The 18,250-nt window shown below is 45.7% G+C and overlaps 3 protein-coding genes, 1 long non-coding RNA gene and 8 other non-coding genes across 15 annotated transcripts in view; 1 reads left to right on the forward strand and 11 right to left on the reverse strand.

Moving 5' to 3' along the window:
* Positions 1–3,045, reverse strand: part of LOC128430238 (ladderlectin) — a 4,775-nt gene extending 1,730 nt beyond the window's left edge. For 2 of the 4 annotated variants that reach the window (XM_053416259.1, XM_053416258.1), the window contains exons 1-4: positions 1,578–3,044; positions 702–1,038; positions 287–378; positions 63–197 (exon numbers count right to left, since the gene is read on the reverse strand). In XM_053416259.1, the coding sequence (XP_053272234.1) occupies positions 63–197; positions 287–378; positions 702–990 (516 nt within the window). In that variant the 5' untranslated portion in view covers positions 991–1,038; positions 1,578–3,044. Of the gene's footprint in view, positions 1–62; positions 198–286; positions 379–701; positions 1,039–1,577 lie in introns of all 4 variants that reach the window. The other 2 variants (XM_053416256.1, XM_053416255.1) reach the window with 2 other exon arrangements.
* Positions 1–7,879, forward strand: part of LOC128430232 (toll-like receptor 2 type-2) — an 8,602-nt gene extending 723 nt beyond the window's left edge. Inside the window, exons 3-16 of the mRNA XM_053416243.1 lie at positions 50–436; positions 714–964; positions 2,264–2,558; positions 2,990–3,246; positions 3,975–4,131; positions 4,217–4,366; positions 5,042–5,248; positions 5,337–5,459; positions 5,629–5,779; positions 5,899–6,063; positions 6,173–6,352; positions 6,421–6,561; positions 6,630–7,138; positions 7,211–7,879. Of these exons, the coding sequence (XP_053272218.1) occupies positions 2,991–3,246; positions 3,975–4,131; positions 4,217–4,366; positions 5,042–5,248; positions 5,337–5,459; positions 5,629–5,779; positions 5,899–6,063; positions 6,173–6,352; positions 6,421–6,561; positions 6,630–7,138; positions 7,211–7,625 (2,454 nt within the window). The 5' untranslated portion in view covers positions 50–436; positions 714–964; positions 2,264–2,558; position 2,990 and the 3' untranslated portion in view covers positions 7,626–7,879. The remainder of the gene's footprint in view (positions 1–49; positions 437–713; positions 965–2,263; positions 2,559–2,989; positions 3,247–3,974; positions 4,132–4,216; positions 4,367–5,041; positions 5,249–5,336; positions 5,460–5,628; positions 5,780–5,898; positions 6,064–6,172; positions 6,353–6,420; positions 6,562–6,629; positions 7,139–7,210) is intronic.
* Positions 7,650–12,450, reverse strand: rnf175 (ring finger protein 175). The gene is made up of 9 exons (XM_053416253.1): positions 12,087–12,450; positions 11,766–11,803; positions 11,045–11,186; positions 10,176–10,330; positions 9,976–10,083; positions 9,443–9,563; positions 9,226–9,359; positions 9,032–9,133; positions 7,650–8,812 (listed from the first exon to the last, which is right to left on the reverse strand). The coding sequence occupies exons 1-9, from the start codon at positions 12,105–12,107 to the stop codon at positions 8,692–8,694; spliced, it is 942 nt and encodes a 313-aa protein (XP_053272228.1). The 5' UTR covers positions 12,108–12,450; the 3' UTR covers positions 7,650–8,691.
* A 263-nt stretch (positions 12,451–12,713) lies between these two features.
* LOC128430211 (uncharacterized) lies at positions 12,714–15,704 on the reverse strand. Its single transcript, XR_008333974.1, has 8 exons — positions 15,582–15,704; positions 14,937–15,001; positions 14,666–14,729; positions 14,387–14,450; positions 14,123–14,185; positions 13,861–13,924; positions 13,320–13,378; positions 12,714–12,836 (listed from the first exon to the last, which is right to left on the reverse strand). It is a non-coding gene; the product is annotated as an uncharacterized LOC128430211 (long non-coding RNA).
* On the reverse strand, positions 12,911–13,001 carry LOC128430698 (small nucleolar RNA SNORD14). The gene has a single exon (XR_008334054.1). It is a non-coding gene; the product is annotated as a small nucleolar RNA SNORD14 (small nucleolar RNA).
* On the reverse strand, positions 13,175–13,266 carry LOC128430691 (small nucleolar RNA SNORD14). The gene has a single exon (XR_008334047.1). It is a non-coding gene; the product is annotated as a small nucleolar RNA SNORD14 (small nucleolar RNA).
* LOC128430692 (small nucleolar RNA SNORD14) lies at positions 13,449–13,540 on the reverse strand. The gene has a single exon (XR_008334048.1). It is a non-coding gene; the product is annotated as a small nucleolar RNA SNORD14 (small nucleolar RNA).
* On the reverse strand, positions 13,708–13,799 carry LOC128430697 (small nucleolar RNA SNORD14). Its single transcript, XR_008334053.1, has one exon. It is a non-coding gene; the product is annotated as a small nucleolar RNA SNORD14 (small nucleolar RNA).
* Positions 13,996–14,087, reverse strand: LOC128430693 (small nucleolar RNA SNORD14). The gene has a single exon (XR_008334049.1). It is a non-coding gene; the product is annotated as a small nucleolar RNA SNORD14 (small nucleolar RNA).
* On the reverse strand, positions 14,257–14,348 carry LOC128430694 (small nucleolar RNA SNORD14). The gene has a single exon (XR_008334050.1). It is a non-coding gene; the product is annotated as a small nucleolar RNA SNORD14 (small nucleolar RNA).
* LOC128430699 (small nucleolar RNA SNORD14) lies at positions 14,522–14,612 on the reverse strand. Its single transcript, XR_008334055.1, has one exon. It is a non-coding gene; the product is annotated as a small nucleolar RNA SNORD14 (small nucleolar RNA).
* Positions 14,801–14,892, reverse strand: LOC128430695 (small nucleolar RNA SNORD14). Its single transcript, XR_008334051.1, has one exon. It is a non-coding gene; the product is annotated as a small nucleolar RNA SNORD14 (small nucleolar RNA).
* Positions 15,705–18,250: the final 2,546 nt, after the last annotated feature.

An 18,250-nucleotide genomic window follows, 5' to 3' on the forward strand; every position in this document is an offset into this window, starting at 1 on the left:
TCACGTCAGGTGATCTGATACAGACAATCTGTGTATGTGTGTAATCCAGAGCGTTTCCATACCAGAACGGGAGCCACGCCCCCGATCCAGGTGGGGGGGAATTCGTGGGTGCGTCCTCGGGTCAGAGACATGACGAAGGTGTTCTCCTCGTGGCTGTGGATGGACGCCAGGTTGGCTCCTTCAAACTGACAGTAGATCTGGAGGAGACACGAGAAGAAGTCCAGGATGTGAACAGTGCGACCTCCAGGGGGCGCTAGACCTTTCTACTCCCTCCTCTTGTCCTCACCTCAGCTTCAACCCACATCTTCGAGGTGTCGATGAATTTGAAACACCGCTCTGTGAAGTGGCTCCAGCCGGGGGGGCAGGAGAACCAGGAGCCTGAGGAACCAGCAGCACATGTGATCACATGTTCAGAAGGATCCACGTTTAGATTCAGGTTTGTATTTTATAGATTTGATTATTGAAACAATGAGTTCTGCTCTCGAACAGTATTAAGTATTAAGATAATTTGCTTTAGTAAAAGCAGGAATACATAATAAAATCATTCCAGTAGAAGTTAAAGTCCTGAACTTATCATTGAACCGACACACAAAGAGTTTGGTTTTCACAGTTTGTGGTTGTTGAGTTGAATCCTGAACTTTAAGGTAAATGAAATGTCTCTGAATCTGAAAGTAGAGCTCTATGTGAACATCACATCTCACCACACTCCCCAGGTTCCACCCCCGGGCCCGTCTGGGTGCCCGGTGTCTCCACCCCGGTGATGACGTTCACACACCAGCAGTACCCAGTGGAGCCCCAGCACTGCTGTGGGAGGAAGTTCCCAGTGGCGTCGCACTGGGGGCAGAAGGAGCCCACGATGCCGGAGCACTGCAGCCTCTCGTACTCACAGAGGCCCGGGGACTTGAGCGCCGGGGAGGTGGAGTTGAGCGGCATGGAGCCAGTCGGGGTCAGAAGGTGAAAGAGGGTGAGACACACACTGAGCACCTTCATCGTGCTGCTGATGAAGACGAGGGTGACGATGAAGAGGGAGTCTGGGCTCTTAATAAAACACAGGAGACAAAGAGGTGAACAACCTGATCCATGACAAACAGAAACCTCGTTAATCAACTCAATAATCACAGGTATAAGTTACTAATAATTAATAAAATAATAATACTTTGACTCAACTCCCACCAGGAGAGATTCATTGTTTCACAAAGTTTGATTTCAGTTCATTTAATCATCTAGAAAAATAACATAAAAACTCTCACACGTTCAAAGAGATCTGATAAACCTGTCACATTAAAAGCAGTAAAACTAAGAAATATTCAGATTAGAGTTCACATCATATTAATATAGATGAGTGTAGAAAGTACACGAGAGTATGAAGGACACGTGTTATGTCACTAAGGTTTGAAATCATCTCTAGAAGGTCAATTGACAGTTTAATCCTTTACACCTACATAACTGATGAAACTCATTTAAATCAAACTTTTTGTACGATTATAATAAAATCACAATAAAATATCTGCTTGGAGAAAAAGATCTGAAGGATTGAAATAGATGGATAACACAATCTAATATTAACATGGACTCACCAAGGAGCAGCTGTGGGAAGTCTTTTATTCTGTAGAGCAGCTTCTCAGAACTTCACCTCCGACACTGACCCTGTTCATCTCCTCCTGTATTTATCCTGAACCAGCGGACGGGTGTAATCACGATAAGTTTTAGTTTACATCGGTTCTTCCTCTTTGTTCACGACGTCTCTTTGTCTCGTTTCCCAGAAGATCCGTTTGTTTCCTGCTGTAACTTTAGCATCAAAAGAAATATAGAAAAGACAGAAATTTGCTGAAATCTGGTCTAAAGTTACTCGTCCTCTCCAGACGTGTTTTGTGCTGATCTGGGTTACAGACGCTCTGATCACTGACACTGTCTGGATCATATGTTCACATCCACAACAACACCGGCTGGAAAACCACCTGATCTTATTTAAAACCTCACAAATTCAGTTTCTCCAGGACAGAATCTCTTGAGTCCATCGAGATTAAATGTCGTGAGACAAAGCGTCTTGCATCAGAATTTATGTTCTGATGATTTCTGCTCCACACTTTCCAGACAGTTAGTTGGAGGTCAGAGCTTTTGTCTCTGACCTTTGACCTCGGCCCTGTCGTGTTCATGAGGCAGCGTCCTGCTTATCTGAGGTCAGAGTGAATCTGAGACACTGACCCACTCAGAGGGAGATGATAAATGATAATCTGAGTGTTTTAATGATTCTGTCTTGCAGCAGTAACGTGACTGAGAAGCTGTTTATCAGACGAGTCTTTGAGACGAGGACAAAGAGGACGAGCAGAAGACATTGTGGTCCCAGTCCCGTTCATACAGTGGTGACACTATCATGTAACACAAGCAGCGTTTAAAAGATAAGATCATTTTAATATTTCATTGTTTTCAAAAGCTGCTGAACGTGTCACGCTCGGTTAATATTCACGCTCACTACCTCTTTTCAGCCGAGATCTCACTTCCTCTGGAAACAGCTTCAGTTCTCTGTCAGTTTGAATTCTGTCATCGCAGCCGTGAAGGTAAGAGACAAACTGACGCTGCTGGAACTTATTCAAACTTCTTACTGCAGAACTTTTCTCATGGAAGTTGTGATGATGTGATTTTGTGGATGTGCTCGGTCCCTGAGGTTTCTTCAGGTTTCTATAAATCTGTATATTTATTTACTGAGGATCATAAAAAGACTGAATGTTGGATCTGTTTGAAACAGAACCACGTTAATGTCTGTGAGGGACTTTAGGACAGATGGTGAAGAGTGGACACGTTCACACCAGTAGCTCGGAGCAGAGTTCACACCAGTAGCTCGGAGCAGAGTTCACACCAGTAGACGTTTGATCTTCACTAACTGGGACAGGTCCACGTCAACAATCTACTGAAGTGTCAATCAAAGGTTGACGACTTCCTCTTTGATCACGTTCCGGTTCCTGAGCCCCTCCCCTTTTTCTTTCATCAGCATGGGACAGCAGATGCTCCTCCTCCTCCTCCTCCTCTTCCTCTCCCTGTGCCGGGGTCAAAGTTCAAACCCCGAGAGGCCGACCTGCCGGGGCTGTGACCTCCGTCTCTCCTGTGACTGCACCCGGGGGGGCTTCACCCACGTTCCCATGGTAACAGGCCGTGCTCTTACTCTGGACCTGTCCTTTAACAACATCACCATGGTAACCGAGGACGACCTGTCGGGACACCTGCGCCTGACGGCCCTGAGTCTCCATGGTAACAACACCTGATTCAAACCAGATCTCATTTTGTGAGAAACAGAAGATCAGAGAGTTTATTAATATAAAGTCTAAACTCCTGGTCACTGCCTCAGATGTTTGTATCCAACCATCGAGTCTTTTGTTTTACATATATTTATTGGTTTTATATGGGGGGTGATATATCGGGGGGGGGGGGGGGGGGGGGGGGGGGGCATGTTGACCAGCTCTGGTTTTTGCAGAACAATCTAAACACACCCCAGCACTAGCTCTGCATAGACTACTTTTTGTTTATTTCAAAGTCTATATTTTAAGTAAACTTTTATTAATTCTATTTCACCTTTTTATTTGCTGTTTAAAAGTAGCCTAAGTGGTTTACCTTTATTAATCTGTCAGTTTGTGTGTGGTTGACAGGGACTATACAGTAATAGGGCACATTTGTATTAATATTCTCTATTGGCTGTCATTAAGTTTATGTTAATATTTGAAATAAAACTTGTAAAGCTCTAAGTGAATTTGACTGTTTTGGATTTGAAGGTATGATTCAAATGTTTTCCATGGTCCAGTATTTAAAAAAAAAATAATAACCAAAAGAAATCACAAGAAATCATGATATCGAATCTCAACACTTCAGTATGGTGATGGTATCGGGAGGTCCCTGCTGGTTCCCGTCTCCTCTGCATCGTGGGCTCTGAGTCTCACCTCAGATGGTTTCATGGTTTTGTTCTCTACCTTCCGTCACTGCAGCAAACCGAGTGTCTGTGATCCACCCGGCAGCGTTCGATTCCCTGTGGAGTCTGGAGGAGCTGGACCTGTCTCACAATCAGCTGACGTCCCTCAACCCGGCGTGGTTCGACCAGCTGGGGGCGCTGCTGCAGCTCAACCTGCTCCACAACCCGTACAGGTGAGGCAGCAGAAGGCCTCACACGTCCCAGCTTCTGTCCACAAGCCTGTGGCCGCGTGATGCAGTGTCCTCCGCTCTCCTCCAGGTGCGTGGGTTCGAGTCCCGAGTTCCACGGGCTGGTGCGGCTGAGGCGGCTGGCGTTCGGAGGTCCGGCTCTGGAGGAGATAAAGATGGCCGCCCTGTCAGGAGTCACCGAGCTGGAGACGCTCAGCGTTCACGCCAACAACCTGAGCAGGTTCACACCTCTCCATTGACCGGCTGGTTGATTAGAAGAAAGAGTCAGAGAAGAACAGATGATGGTTCAGATCCAGGAATCTATTTATCTCTGTACATTTTCCTTGATTTCTCAGGGAATAATTTATGGATCTTAGTGAAAATATCCAGACGCGTTGAGAGGACTGATATTAATGAGTTAGCAACGTTTTAGTTTCCACAGTTTTTATAGTTTTTATCTTTTAATTGGTGCATTTTATCTTCTTTTATAACATAGGACTGATTTCTATCTCTTAATGTTCTGGTCCTGATGAAAAACAACAAATAAAGTTTTAATCTCTGAATTATTTACATCAATAAGACTTAAGAGGCCACAGTCAGTTCACTTAGAGAGTCTGAACGTTTCAGATTGAATTTACTCTCAAGTTTGATAAAGAAAGATTTAATGTTTCAGTTATAATTATCACATTAGCACTTCATTAAGTTTTTATATTTACGACTACAGACTGAATTCCTCTTTATTTCCATGGGAGAAAGAAAAAAGCTGTAACTTGTCCTGAAGTTTATCGATTGATTTATATTTCAGATGAATCCACATTTGATGCTCTGTGTCTGTTCCCTGCTTTTCTTTTGATTTGTTGATGATTCATGATTATGATGAAGATGAGTTAAAGCACAGTTTCCTCCTCGGCTGCAGGTACGAGTCCGGGGCTCTAGCGGACGTCTGGCCCCTGGGTCGCGTCACGCTGAGCCTCCATGGACCCTTTCTGACCGACGTGGCGTTGGCCTCGGCCGTGCTCGCTGACGTGTCGGACCCGGAGACGCCCCTGGTGCTGGAGGACCTGCACCTGAGAGGCAATGAGTCCGTTCAGCCGCTCAGGGCGGCGGCCGGCAGGAGGGTCAGGTGGGGCCACCGGCTGAACACAAGATTCTCAACACACACTGTGATGCTGTAAATCGACTGCTCTCTCTCCTCTGGTGTCACCGCTCAGGTCCATGACCTTCAGGAACATCTCCGTTTCCGATGAGGCCATCGTCGCCGTGCTGGAGATTTTAGACGGAGTGCCGGTCACCATCTTCTCCATGGACGGCGTCACGCTGACCGGCGAGGGCAGGTGGGAAAAAGAAAAGGTTCATTGATGAAACCAGCTCAGCAGTTTCTCCTGGACCAAACTGTTTAGCTTTAATTTAAAAACATATTAAAAAAGTGTTGATATAGTTTTTATTCTCACATAAAAACGAAGGTTTGACTGTCGACACATCGTTGTTCTCTGCCGACCTCAGGTGGGAGACCGCGAGCTGGGTCGACACCTCCAGCATGGACGAGCTGCTCGTGAGGAACGTTGTGGTTCTGGACGTCTTCAGGTTCTGCTCGTTCCTGCAGCTGAAGTTCCTGCTGCAGTTCCCCAGGAGGGTGTCGGTCATCAACTCCCGGGTAGAGACGTCAGGGAGCATGTTTACCATCAGGGACTGTTTACGTTGTGATGAACCTGCTCCTCACTTTGCTCCTTCTGAGCACTGGGCTGCATTCTGAGGTTTGACCTTCACCCTCAGATCTTTGTGATTCCCTGCGCCACCACCGGGCTCCTGTTGAACCTGCAGTACCTGGACCTGACTGACAACCTGCTGACCGACCTGACGCTGGTGGAGACGCTGTGCAACGGGAACGGGACCATGAAGGACCTCCGGGTTCTAAACATCAGCGGGAATGCTCTTAAGGTGCTTTCACCAAACTTAAGAGAGAATTGAAGCACATGTGGCGTCTTGTTTGAACTTCACCCGTCACGCTGAGTTCTTCAAATTACCTCTGCCCCCCCCCTCTGCTCAGTGTTTGTCTACGTTGAGTCGACTGGTGGAGAAGCTCCACAAACTGACCCACCTGGACATCAGCAGGACCCGCTACAGCTCCATGCCCCTGGCCTGCTCCTGGCCCTCCACCCTGCGATACCTCAACCTCTCTGGGGCTAAACTCACCACCACCACCCCTTGTCTGCCCACGACTCTGGAGGTACTGAGCGGGTGTAGCAGACGGGGCAGCATCAGAATGAAAACATGTGTAACTTGTCTCGTGTCCAGGTGTTGGATCTGAGTAACAACGACCTCCAAGGCTTCACTGTGGCCCTGCCGGTCCTGAGAGAGCTCCACCTTTCAGGGAACAAGTTTCTGAGGCTGCCCCCTGGAGGCTGGTTCCCCAACCTCCAAACTCTGACAGTGCAGGTAGAGAACTATCACATCTCATATCTCTGCTTCCAGGCGTCTTTGTCGTGACCTCTTGTTCTTCACAGTCGAACACCTTGAACATGTTCCTCCGCTCGGACCTCCAGTCGTACCGGCGGCTCCAGAACCTCCAGGCCGGTCGGAACAAGTTCGTCTGCACCTGTGACTTCGTGGCCTTCTTCCAGTCGAGCATTAGAGGAGATGAAGATGTGCGTTTAACAGACGGAGCGGAGAGCTACGTCTGCGACTCTCCCTTCTACCTGCAGGGGGAGCCAGTGGGTCGGGTTAATCTCTCCATCGCCATGTGCCATCGGGTTTTGTTCGTGTCCCTGAGCTGTGGCGTAGCGTTGTTCGTGGGGGTTCTGGTCTGCATCCTGCTGTGGCGCCTCCACGCCCTCTGGTACCTCAGGATGATGTGGGCGTGGCTTAGGGCCAAGCACAGCTCCCGGCGCCGCCGGAGACTGAGAGATGGATCCGGATCAGAGGCGCTGCTTTCCTTTGATGCCTTTGTTTCCTACAGTGAAAAGGATGCTGGCTGGGTGGAGACCTTCCTGGTGCCGGAGCTGGAGGAGCCACGGTGAGTTACTTCTTCTCTGGTTCATCGCTCCACGGGATCTGGTTCAAATCTCTTCCTTCTTGTTTCTCACAGGGAGAACGATGAAGACTCGGAGAACCGCAGAGCCCCTCGGCCGCTGAGCCTCTGCCTCCACAAGCGGGACTTCCTTCCTGGACACTGGATCATGGACAACATCATGAGCGCCATTGAGCGCAGCCGGCGGACTGTCTTCATTCTCTCCCAGAACTTCGTCCAGTCTGACTGGTGCCGCTACGAACTGGACTTCTCCCATTTCTGGCTCTTCGATGAGGACGCCCGGGGCGAGCCGGCCATCTTGGTCCTGCTGGAGCCGCTGTCCAAGGACAACGTCCCCAAGCGCTTCTGCAAACTGCGCAAACTCATGAGCTCCACCACGTACCTGGAGTGGCCTCAGGAGGAGGAGAGCCGGGCGGAGTTCTGGAGGAGCCTCCGAAACGCTTTGAAGGGAGATGGAGAGGAGGACGAGTGAGAAAGACTCAAATCAGTCACAGGAAAATGTCAAGAGATCTTTAATACCTTCTTTAAATACAGTAGCAAACATTTTTAAAAATATGTTTTTCAATTGTCATTAAGAATTATTAAGAGTCAATTGATGTCAAAAACTTTTATCCATTTAAAATCATGTACTGAAACAAAGTGGGTTTGAACGTTTGAAGCTTCTGTAACTGACAAAACTCCAAAACTATGAGAAAAGCATTCGGAGCAATAAACTCAAAAAGTGAACGTTTGTATTGTTTGACTAAACTGAAACATTTTAACATCTCTGAACATCTTCAACACTTTGATGTGGTTCTCTTCAAATATTTAATAAATACAAATTATCAGCAGCAGAGTTCATGTGGCAGAAAGACGGATAATAAAACCTTTCAAGGATCAATAATTGTTCAAAGTGTGTAAACTGTGATGACTGATCCTCGAGTGGATGTTTCACTTTCTTCTACACAAACCTACAAAGACTTATTTACCCCGACTGCTACAATAAGTTTAACACTTATTATCAACTTCAGGCACAATAACAAATAATGAAACAGAGGTTTCAAATAATAGTTCACTTATAAATAAAACTTAGATGAAATGTAAACAAGTTTCAAGTGAACCACAACTGTTTGTAATCAAAGTGCAAAGAGCTGCAGCTCGACGAGAGCCGGTCAGAGAGCTGAGCAGGAGCGTGTTCGTGGCGTCGAGGGAAACAGGCGGAGTGCAAATCAAAAAACTTAATCATGGCACAAAATAAAGGTTATCTGAAAAAACTAAGATGAAGCAACGTATTCCAGAAATTCCAAACTATGAGAGACTTTGTTGAAAATTTGGAAAACTGGATCTTTGCTTGAATACACGATCAGGTCGGCAGCAGCTTTGGGATCAAACGCTCCTACGCTCGCAAACCCCGGCCACCAGGGGTCCCTCTACAAGCGTTCAGTCAAAGAACGTGTAACAGAAAGAAGAAAAAGCCGAGTCACTTCCTTGTCATGCCGACTTGGAAAGTTCGATAGTGGCACTTAGATCCAGACGTAACAGGGCTGTCCCTCAGGGCTCTACTCGAGGCCTAGTGTGAAGGTGATCCCGTGGACTATACCGATGATGATGGGCTGCCAGGCCACCAGGTACCGGAGCCAGTCCAGCAGCTGCCCATAGAGGACGTGTGTCTTGTCCCAGCTGGAAGACGATGAAGACATTCAGGAAAGAGCTCGGAGAGACGAGAGGGGATCAGTGTATTTTCCTTTCGAGTTAATATTCTATTTCATATTTTAACATCTATTACCAAAGATTGAAGTTTAGATTGGAGTCAGATTAATGAGCTCAGTATAATGCGAGGAGTTTAAGGAATAATTCCCATCAGCTCCTCAGCCACAGGGACCAGAACAAAAAGGATACGGGTTGTTCATCATTCTCTTCATGTCGACCTTCTCGTGGCAGTAGGGGCACGTCTGCTTCTTACCCACAATGCACCAGCCGCGGATGCAGAACTCGTGGAATCTGGAGGAACACGTTAAGGCAGAAGATCTAAAATGTGTCTGGTGCAAAGACAACTGTTGTCCACGCAGACAAACGGCTGAGCCACAGGATACATGTGTCCACAGGAGAGCTGGTAGGTGTCCTCGATAAGCCCCTCCTCCTCCACGTCCACCAGGATCCGCTGGCCGCACACCGCACAGATGTCACTGGTCAGGCTCCGGCTGGGCATGCCTCCCTTGTTGTAGTACTGGACACACACAGTTCTGATGAGCTAACGTTCTGATAGGCTCGGACACTTGAGGACCTTTTCAGGAAGAATCTAGTTTTTACCCCGATGGTAGAAGCCATGTAGTCAGAGCAGATTTCAGCAAAGTCTCTTCCCATGACGCCGTAGTAGAGACCGTAGAACAGCATGATGACACCCACGTCCATGGAGTCCTCTGCCTTCACCCTACACACAGACACACCACAACGTTTGACTGGAACGTGTGTGACTGAAGCAACACAACCATGGTAGAGAAACATTACAAAGATGGTCTGTTTTTAACAGTGTACCATCGTATCCACTGTTCGGTCGAGCAGATTCAAAATGAATTATCTGGAGTTTCGCCTTCTTTAAAAACAGCTGGTCACATAAGCACAATGCATCATGGGATATGTTGGGCACACGTACAATCTATAAGTGCAGCAGGCCACGATTTGCCTCTGACGTCTGGCAGAGTTAAATCTAAAGTACGTTTTATTGCAGGTTTGAATCAGCACCAGAACTGAAGCTGAGCCACTGAGGAGCAGAAATAACATGCCCCCCCCCCCCCCCAGATACTACACTGCCCTCCTGTGGTCACATGTGAGCACAGACTGACCTGAAGAAGACGTTGAAGCCGAACATGGTGAACATGATGGCCAGGTATCCCAGCACGCCCACCGCGTAACTCAGCTTGTAGATCAACAGGAACCACTTGTACACCATCCTAACAAACAACATGTCTGTGTGAATCACCAGAGTCACTCAAATCAAAGTGAGCATCACCGGGACGAGCCCCCAGCATCGAGCGCCGCTCACCTCGGCGTCCGGCAGGACAGCGGCTTGCGAGTGGCTCGGAAGATGACGTAGCTGGTGATGACGGAGAACATGCCCCACATGGACAGGAACCTCCACCAGTACAGTTTGATGGTGAAGTAAAGAGGCACCACCCACATCTGGACCAGGGTCACCAGCTGAGGAGGACACGTACATTTAATTTAACTCTCTATAAATACTTTGACTGCGGAACACGGAGTCACTGATCATTTGTTAGCTCGATTAGATCATCAGTGAACCTGAAGGAGGAGGATCAGGATTATTTCCCACTCCACTTTTTAAAATACACATTAACATGCTTCCAATATATTTTGAGGCTGATATGACCCTCTGCCTGACCACTTCCATCCGTCCAAGGTTAGATAAGTTGTGTCCACAGATGGCTTGAGGATTCACTGTCTCTTCTACATGTATGTTAAAAATAAAAACATGAACGATGTATGTTTATAAAAAGCAGTGGCATGGCCACCCTGTACCGTGCACATGTTTAAATTAAAAACATGAATATATGAAACTGTGTAATATTTGAATAGTTTAGTATTGAATGCACAATAACAGGGTAGCTATGTTTATACATGGCACTAGGCCCAATTCAATATAAAACAATAATACATATAGTATGGGGTCCCTGCTCCATCTCTCCACCAGTTGGGGTCCTTGGCCTGAAAGCGTTGAAGACCTCTGCTCTAGACGACTGATATTTACGAGCAGAGCTGCAACTCTAATGACCGCTTTCATCAATGGAGTCCGATAGTGATGTAACAGCTGTGTCTGGTTAATGTGGAGCAGTCGAATAGGAGTGGTTCCAGACGAGGTGTGTTAGCATGGTGAGCCCCTCCCAGCCTGCTCACGTTGTACGAGCGGTGGTGCCGCTGCTTCCACTGCACCAGGACGATCTGAGCCACCACCAGCGTGGCCACCAGGATCAGAACCATCTCGGCGTGCATGGCCTCGTGGCCGCGGTGCTTCACGTGCAGACGCTCGTGCTGGACCCTGGCACGGGGCAGGAGCACAGAGATGTAAACACTTATTAATATTTGTATTAGGAACAGATATTTTAAAAAAAATCCCTTTTGCATTTTGAGATTAAAGTTGTAGTATCTAGACCTGGAAGCGTCGACAGTAAAATCTCAAAGTTACAACGTCCAGAATAATGGTTTAATAAGAAGACTTAAGTAGTAGTGTCAAAGATTAAGTTAAAATATTGTGGACTGGAATGTTGAGTAAAATAACAATATCAACATAATCAAATCTGAGAGTAGTGGGGAAATGAATCAGAGGAAGATATTTTTAGCATTTTGAGAATAAAGTCGATATTGTATCCTCGGCACCATTGCAAATGAGGGTCTTATTCCTCAATGTGTTTTCCGAGGCTTAAATAAATAATCAATCAATATTTTCACGTTCTACCAAATGTCAGGTTTGCTTTCTGCATATTGACTTGAAATTCCTTATTGATAGTTTATTCTGGACATGTAGAACCAGTGATGCTGGAACCCTGTGGAACCCCCGTGTATACCTATCTATAGATCTGTGCATAGATCTGTACACAGATCTATAGATAGGGCTCACCTCCAGTTCTCTCTGTGGCTCATCTTCAGCAGGTCGTCCTGGAATCACACAAGCAGTAGCTCCGGGTTAGCATAGCGCGCTATCCGCTCAATGACATCAACACAAACTGCACACACCTGATCTCACGTCTGTGTGTGTCTGTCTATAACGTCACCGTGAATCAGGAGCAGATCGAGTGTCACGTTTACAGCTAGCATGCTAACAGCGAGGCTAGTTAGCATGCTAGCTAGGCAGGTCAACGGTAGCTCGTTTTAACGTCACTTTAGCTCGTTTACCCGCCCGCAGTGAACACAGCGGGTTTATTAACGAGGTCGTTCTTACCTGGGGGAGCACAGCCGCCATTGTTAGCTTCTCACCCGCTCCTGCTGTTAGCTACACGGCAGCTAGCAGCTAGCACAGCTGTGACTGCGGCTACGGAGGCCCGGGAGGGTCATTAACCATCTGCTCCGTAGAACCGCGTTGTTAGACAAGTAGCCCGTGTCCCAGTAGCCATGGTTCCCAGTTAAACTGGAAACACCGGCTTCTTTTCATAAATATGAGTGTTACAGAAATATGAAGTGTTTATTCATTATAAAATTCAAAATAACTATTTGAATCGTTTTAATTAGCTCCTCATGGACGGAGCTGCCGAGCCTGAAGTAAAAGTTCCAAATCAGTTCTTGTTACTTAGTTTGGTTTTAATCTACTTCCTGTTTAAAGATTGGGGTGAAACTCATGATCACAACCGAGACTCGTGATTGGTCACCAGCTCAAGATGGCGGCCGCAGGAAGTGGAGACTTGTCATCCATCTTTATTTAGTCAGATTTCTTCAGAAGAAGTCTGATCATTTGCCAGAGTAATGAAACTGAAATTAAGATTGAATAAGAACTACTTTGTTGGTTTTAAGGAGCTCTGTTAAAAATGAATTATGTCAAGTGTATTAGAAAACAAAGAAATCAAAACTCAACTTCAGTTAGTTCAATCTTTATTTTGTGATGAAGCAAAAACAAAAAAGCATACAACTATTAATGCTTTGACAAGATGGAGAAATCCTGCTGAGGCATCATCAGTTGAGAGATCATCTCGTGCACCTGTCGGGGAAAAAGTAAACATAAGCAAACAGACGAGCAGGATTCAAGCTAATGGACATTCTTCTTTTTAGAGTTCGCTCAGACATCCAAGGAAGGTTGGGCCGTCATCGGTCTGTGACCTCTGGTGGAAACTACGAATGGCAGGGAAAGTCGTCATCACTGCGAACTGTATATTACAGGTGAACATCTGTTTCTACTCATACCTTTATTTATCCCAAGCTTTCCTCAACTTGGCAGGACTCAGGGAAGTCTCCAGTAGATTTCACCCTGAAATCAGATCAGATGACACATTGGTTAAAAAGCCTAAAACACAAAGATCATATTCTTCTTTTTAGAGTTCGCTCAGACATCCAAGGAAGGTTGTGCCGTCATCGGTCTGGTGACCTCTGGTGGAAACTACGAATGGCAGGGAAAGTCGTCATCACTGCGAACTGTATATTACAGGTGATTTAATAATCTTAAATAATCTGTTTCCACACGTACCTATCACTGAGCGTTCCTGAACTGTGCAGGAATCTGGGAAGTCTCCAGTAGATTTCACCCTGAAATCACATGAGATGACACATTAGTTAAAAAGCCTAAAAAACATAAACCATACTCTTATATAGGAGTTCGCTCAGACATCCAAGGAAGGTTGGGCCGTCATCGGTCTGGTGACCTCTGGTGGAAACTACGAATGGCAGGGAAAGTCGTCATCACTGCGAACATATACCATCAAAAAGAAAAATGTTTCAACACATACCTATAAACATCCCAAGCGTTCCTGAACTGGGAAGAGAACGGGTTCCAGTAGATTTCACCCTGAAATCACATGAGATGACACATTAGTTAAAAAGCCTAAAACACAAAGATCATGTTCTTATTCAGGAGTTCGCTCAGACATCCAAGGAAGGTTGGGCCGTCATCGGTCGGCTGACCTCTGGTGGAAACTACGAATGGCAGGGAAAGTCGTCATCACTGCGAACTGTATATTTTCTATTCGTATATTAAAGCTGAATATATAATCTCAAATATCCACACGTACCAGCAATAATCCATGCTTTCCTCAACCGGGCAGGAATCAGGAATAGACTCCAGAGGAGTTCATCCTGAAATCACATGAGATGACACATTAGTTAAAAAGCCTAAAACACAAAGATCACATTTTTCTTTTTAGAGTTCGCTCAGACATCCAAGGAAGGTTGGGCCGTCATCGGTCTGGTGACCTCTGGTGGAAACTACGAATGGCAGGGAAAGTCGTCATCACTGCGAACAGAACATGTTTATTGTAATAATTATTTACGTACCAGTCAGAAGCTTTGAGGGTCCCCCCCTGTCGACGAGTTATCTTTGACTGTCCCAACATTCTCCTGAAAGAGGGAGAGAGATTCATTTAGCTCAGACAGCCGAGATGGAACAGCACAAGTTAGATCTTCAGAGTTCGCTCAGACATCCAAGGAAGGTTGGGCCGTCATCGGTCTGGTGACCTCTGGTGGAAACTACGAATGGCAGGGAAAGTCGTCATCACTGCGAACTGTATATTACAGGTGAACATCTGTTTCTACTCATACCTTTATTTATCCCAAGCTTTCCTCAACCGGGCAGGACTCAGGGAAGTCTCCAGTGGATTTCACCCTGAAATCAGATCAGATGACACATTGGTTAAAAAGCCTAAAACACAAAGATCACATTCTTCTTTTTAGAGTTCGCTCAGACATCCAAGGAAGGTTGGGCCGTCATCGGTCTGTGACCTCTGGTGGAAACTACGAATGGCAGGGAAAGTCGTCATCACTGCGAACTGCAGGTAGTCTATTACAGCTGAATATATAATCTCAAATATCCACACGTACCAGCAATAATCCAAGCTTTCCACAACCGGGCAGGAATCCTGAACGGGCTCCAGTGGATTTCATCCTGAAATCACGAGATGAAACATTAGTTAAAAAGCCTAAAACACAAAGATCACATTCTTCTTATTCAGGAGTTCGCTCAGACATCCAAGGAAGGTTGGGCCGTCATCGGTCTGGTGACCTCTGGTGGAAACTACGAATGGCAGGGAAAGTCGTCATCACTGCGATGGACACGTTTCTTAATGTTCAACCACAAGAGATGTCCACTCACCTTCATGGTGCACGTGTCGGTGGCCATGTGTTCACAGGTGGTGCTGCAATGTACACGAGAGAACTCTGAAAATTAAAAAACAAAATGAGGTATTAAACCAGAGGACAATGAATGTTAGAAACTCTGCAGTTACAGCTTGTTTGGTGCATTTAAATACAATTGTCTTAAAAATTGGTAATTTAATTAGAAGTCAACTCCGAGGCTCTATTTCATTTGAAAACGCATCAACTGTCAGAAAGCTTAAGTCACGTCATGACGTAAATCTATTAATATTCATGAAGTTTCAAAGCTTTGAGCCATTAAAACAAAACGGTGATTGCGCGCAGAAGTTTCTCAGCACGTGTTCAGCTCATATGAACCCACGTGTTTGAATGAACCTGGAGCAGAGTTAGTCTCCGGACATTGTACTTTACTTTAGAATGTGAATGAAACCGGATCATTTAGAACATGAGGTCTGTTTCTGGAGAGACTTGAATGATCCACGTGACGGAAACCACGTGGACCAGGTTCAGACTCAATCCTGAACCATCTGCAGCTCGAGCTCCTCAGCTCAGAGGAACATGGTCGAGCTTCTCTTCACCACATTCACACCGAGGATCGAACCATCTCAACACGAACATCTAAACAGGATCTGAAGAGCTTTACCTTCTCAGGGTGGAGTCCTCGCTCCTGGTTCCTCAGCTGCTGCAGCTCAGAGGATCCTCACACGTGTGGTCCACCCGCTGCTCGAGCCCCGCTTTTATCCAACATGACGGATGTGGTGTGGCCCCTCACCGCCTGACCGCCCCCTGCTGGACGGGAGGGACAGCGACACCCAGGATTCCGGATGTTTAAAATCACACACGTTTGAACAGAGCAGACAAATAAATACACAACAGTTACTATACACAAAAAGAAAGTAACAAACAATACATAACTACTATGCTGACATTTAATAGACATGTTATGATTAATGTAGCTATTGTGTGTACGTTCATCTTATTTAGATATGAATATAATATAATCTAATCTAATAAATTCTAATAACTTGTAATATATCAATATAAATGTCAGAAACACGGACTATTAAAATAACAATAATAATAATCCAAAATATTCATATAGAACCCATTGTGACCTTGTGAGAACAAATTTATTTATTTGCACAAAAACAGAAAATGTAAATGAACAATTGATTAAAATCAATATATTATACAGCTCACTCTGTTTATATATAATAACCAAAAAGATGTTAAATGTCTTTCATGGAGATTTGTTATAATGAATATATCTACTGAGCTGTGACGTCAGAGGGGAGAGAGACACTGTGATAAACAGAGAGAGAGAGAATCCAACGCCCACACCTTCAGATAACGGACGGACACGTCAACCAATCACCGCTCTCCATTTCTAAACTCTCATGCTTGTGATTGGTGAGTGCTTCAACTGTCCCCCCCCCCCCTCCCCCCCACCACACCACACCACACAGTCTGGTGGTGCTGCTGCTGCAAGCTGCTGGTGTTGCCGTGACGATGACATCCTCCCCCCTTCCCACACACACACACACACACACACACACACACACACACACACACAGACACACACACACACAGACACACACACTCAGACGAGAGGAGACGGAGCAAGCAGGACGCGATGGCTTCAGGCTGAAAACACATCCATCGGCTGCGTCTCAGGAAAACATGGTGAGTGTTGGCTTTGGTGGAGATGACAGAGGGATGGAGGGATGGAAGGATGGAAGGATGGAAGGATGGAGGGATGGAAGGATGGAGGGATGGAGGGATGGAAGGATGGAGGGATGGAGGGATGGAGGAATGTTTGGGGATGACAGCAGCATCTGTAGCATGGTGGGAGGGAGGGAGGGAGGGAGGAGATGAGGATGGACAGATTCCAGGATGAACGAGGATGGATGAGTGAAGGCCGATCTGATCCACCTCAGCTTCAGAGCAAGTGTGCTTGTGTGTGTGTGTGTGTCTGTGTGTGTCTGTGTGTGTGTGAGTGCGTGTGTGTGTGCGTGTGCTACTAGGCCTGTATGTTCTGCACGTTAGCATCCTGAGTGCTAAGAGTAACAGGAGGTACGTCACGTCTGTGAACAGAAACTGGTTGATATATATATATATATATGTGTGTGTGTTTTTGTGTTTGTATATATATGTGTGTATATCAATCAAGTAACTCCAAGAAGGTAAGACAAATTATCACAAAATAACAGATATGAGGTCGTCCATCAACAGTCAATCAATCTGTAAACTCACACTCTTAAATTTCAGTCCTCTAAATATGTCTAATACTGATCCATGAAGTCTTCTCTCAGAAATCATCAAAAATGTTTAAACAATGTTTTATCTCACCACGTTAAAGAAATATGAAACACCTGGATCTCCTCAAACCAACCGACTGACTCACAACATATCGTTCCACAAAGTTTTGCGTTATTCCGTCCCGTAGTTTTTTTGCATAATCCTGTTCACAAACAAACAAATACACAAGTTTTGAAGCCTCAGGTTGAACATATTGTTCAGCGCCATAAGTGACCAAATGTGGAGGAGTGTGTGTGTGTGTGTGCGGGGGGCCCCTGACTGTGAGCTGGAGGACACGCCCCCTCAATACCAGCCACCTGCACCCATTGGACGGTACTAGCTGTCAATCACACTGTGGTACCTGTGAAACTAGAGACTGAGACAGAAACTCCTGAATGTTTACCGACATTATAAAGTGAGAAGTCACTTTCTATAGAAACTACCAGAGGAGTCTCCCCCACAGTCTGAGGGTTAGTGTGACTTAGGACACACGACTTTTACAAAACAGAGTTAAATACAAAACAAAACAGCAAATTTACAAATAATAGTAATAGTGCTTAGTAATAGTAATAAATAAATAGTTAAAAATTAAAGGAAGCAAGAAAGAAAAATGGTTTTATTGTTCCTTTGTCTAAATGTGACAGTTACAGACAGTCACCAGTGTCACAACACACAGACAGACACACACACACACTTGTCTCTCTATAAGTGAGGACATTCATTCACTTAATGCATTCCCTATATTAACCAGCACAACTAAATGCCTAACCCTAACCTATCTCAACCCTAAAACCAAGTCTTAACCCATAAACAACCCTTCTAATTGAGGACAAGCCAAAATGTCCTCACTATTATAGTATTTAACCAAAATTGGCCTCATAACTATAGATACACACACACACACACACGCACACACACACACAGAGAGATTCACTGTTGCCCCATAATCCTTTGCAGCATCGTACTGCAGTTTCCTTGAATGAAAGTGTGGGGGTGGCTGCAGTGACTTTGTGT

This window comes from Pleuronectes platessa, chromosome 23 (assembly GCF_947347685.1).
Source record: "Pleuronectes platessa chromosome 23, fPlePla1.1, whole genome shotgun sequence".
Classification (NCBI taxonomy): domain Eukaryota; kingdom Metazoa; phylum Chordata; class Actinopteri; order Pleuronectiformes; family Pleuronectidae; genus Pleuronectes; species Pleuronectes platessa.

What these genes read in the sequence shown, in the direction of transcription:
- rnf175 (XM_053416253.1), bottom strand. Translation starts at nt 12,107, where the DNA reads ATGGCGGCTGTGCTCCCCCAG. An exon ending in AGCCACAGAGAGAACTGGAG is followed by an intron (nt 11,187 to 11,765) that starts GTGAGCCCTATC and finishes GCCCCGTGCCAG; the next exon opens with GGTCCAGCACGAGCGTCTGC. An exon ending in CAGCTCTCCTGTGGACACAT is followed by an intron (nt 9,134 to 9,225) that starts GTATCCTGTGGC and finishes GTGTTCCTCCAG; the next exon opens with ATTCCACGAGTTCTGCATCC.